Raw genomic sequence first — 1,947 nt, forward strand, 5'->3', positions numbered from 1 at the left:
AATAGGTGAAGCAAAGGACTTCCCAAATGTCCCAGGAATTGTGGGTGGGCAGACTCTGAGAGGTGCCAACCTCGTGCCTGACCCCGGGGGGTCTCCCTGCTTGTGTGGGATGGGAGGAGCCAGAACAGATGGACCCTTGAACCCTGGGAACCCAGGACTTTGGGCTTGTCCAGTGTCCTCCCAAAGGCTCACTCACGCTAGTGTTCGGGAGTGCAGCTTCCTGCAGAGACCAAGAAAAACCCAAGGATGAGAAGACGCCCTGGACCAGGGCCCGGACCCCATCACAGCCCAGCGCTCAGACCCTCCAACAATGAGGATCCTAAGCAGGGCCTGGGAGCCCATCACAGCCCAGAGCTCAGACCCTCCAAGGATGAGGACCCTAAGCAGGGCCCGGACCCCATCACAGCCCAGCGCTCAGAACCTCCAACAACGAGGATCCTAAGCAGGGCCCGGACCCCATCACAGCCCAGCGCTCAGAACCTCCAACAACGAGGATCCTAAGCAGGGCCCGGACCCCATCACAGCCCAGAGTTCAGACTCTTCAATGACAAGAACCCTAAGCAGGGCCCGGGAGTCCCTGTGAGGAGACTCAGGGCACACGGGGAATGCGGGGTACATGGGAGGACACAGGGGTCATGGGACACTGGAGGTCACAGAGAGACACGGGGAAAACACAGGGGACTGGGCACAGCTGTCCTCTTACTCGTCTGTAGGGGTATGAAAATGTCCTCCTCCGAGAGTCCCTTGTGCTGCACGAATTTCTTAAATTCTTCCAGGGCCTCCATGTTGATGTCAGGATTCCTACCTGCAGGTGAGGTGGCTACAGGTGAGCCGAGGTGGGGACAGCGACATGGCCCTGCAGGGAGCAGATGCTGAAAGAAGACAGCCACGGCCCAGCACCAGGACAGGGGGAGAAGCCCGAGAGTGGACCAGAGTTCAGGGGTGGGGCTGGGAACAGAGGAGACGGCCACCACCCAGCACCGGACAAGGGGGAGGGGAGGCCCGAGACTGGACGGGAGTTCCGGAGTGGGACTGGGGGACAGAGAAGATGGCCACTGCCAAGCACCAGGACAGGGGGAGAGGCCCAAGAGTGAACCAGAGCTCTGGGGTGGGGCTGGGGACAGAGCAGATGGCCACCACCCAGGTGAGAGGTCCCCAGGAAGGGGGACAGTGGCGGGGACTCTCCAAGCCACTCAGCAACCCCAGGGGACCTCGGCAGCTCCCAAAGCCACGCTGCAGGGTCACAGCCCTCACCTGGAGGGACCTTGTGTCCCAGAGGCACTGGCCACCTTCCCACCCTGGAGGCTCCCTGCGCCATGAAGAGCCCTGTTAGGATGCTACCTCTCCCTTCAGGTGACCCTCCTACACTGGAGACCCCAGAAGCAGTCCTTGGCAGGTTCATGTCACCAAGGCTGAGTCTGTCCCTGCCTGGCCCACCCCATTCCCACTTCAGGTACTTGGACCGCCTGCCCAGCGGTGCGCGGCACATGAAGGCCGGCACAGGGGGCTTCCTCTTCCCCCCGTGCCAGGGCGTGGTGATGCTGGTTCCACTGGCTTCTGGAGTCAGAGACCGTGGGGCAGGACACGCAGGCCCCAGCGGGCCCCTCACCCATGAGCTTTCCCATGTGGAACAGGCCCCCACGGCGCTGGTCTTTGCAGTAAAAGACGAAGTAGTCCCTCCCGGGCAGCTCCTGCACATATATCAGCTTCCTGCCTCCATCTGTAGATGACAGAGAAGATGGGTCATTCACAGAGAGAGCACTCAGGACCACACGAAGAAACACTCAGGAATGTCTCAGTGGTCACCCAGGTGCCCTGGACACACCTGGTGTCTGATGTCAGGGCCACTAGCCTCCGGGGAAGGACGGGCCAGCCCCTCCTTGGAGGTGGGCAAGGCTGGGACCCTGGCAAAAGGGCAGCCCGGGCACTCTCTGCCTGTGGTGGGGC

The 1,947-nt window shown here is 61.8% G+C and overlaps 1 protein-coding gene across 1 annotated transcript in view; it reads right to left on the reverse strand.

The window, feature by feature from the left end:
- Positions 1–197: 197 nt before the first annotated feature.
- The window catches only part of OBP2B (odorant binding protein 2B), a 14,530-nt gene continuing 12,780 nt past the window's right edge, over positions 198–1,947 (reverse strand). Inside the window, exons 4-6 of the mRNA XM_011984689.1 lie at positions 1,610–1,756; positions 704–805; positions 198–220 (exon numbers count right to left, since the gene is read on the reverse strand). Of these exons, the coding sequence (XP_011840079.1) occupies positions 198–220; positions 704–805; positions 1,610–1,756 (272 nt within the window). The remainder of the gene's footprint in view (positions 221–703; positions 806–1,609; positions 1,757–1,947) is intronic.

The sequence above is a fragment of the Mandrillus leucophaeus genome, unplaced genomic scaffold (genome assembly GCF_000951045.1).
Source record: "Mandrillus leucophaeus isolate KB7577 unplaced genomic scaffold, Mleu.le_1.0 Scaffold271, whole genome shotgun sequence".
Classification (NCBI taxonomy): domain Eukaryota; kingdom Metazoa; phylum Chordata; class Mammalia; order Primates; family Cercopithecidae; genus Mandrillus; species Mandrillus leucophaeus.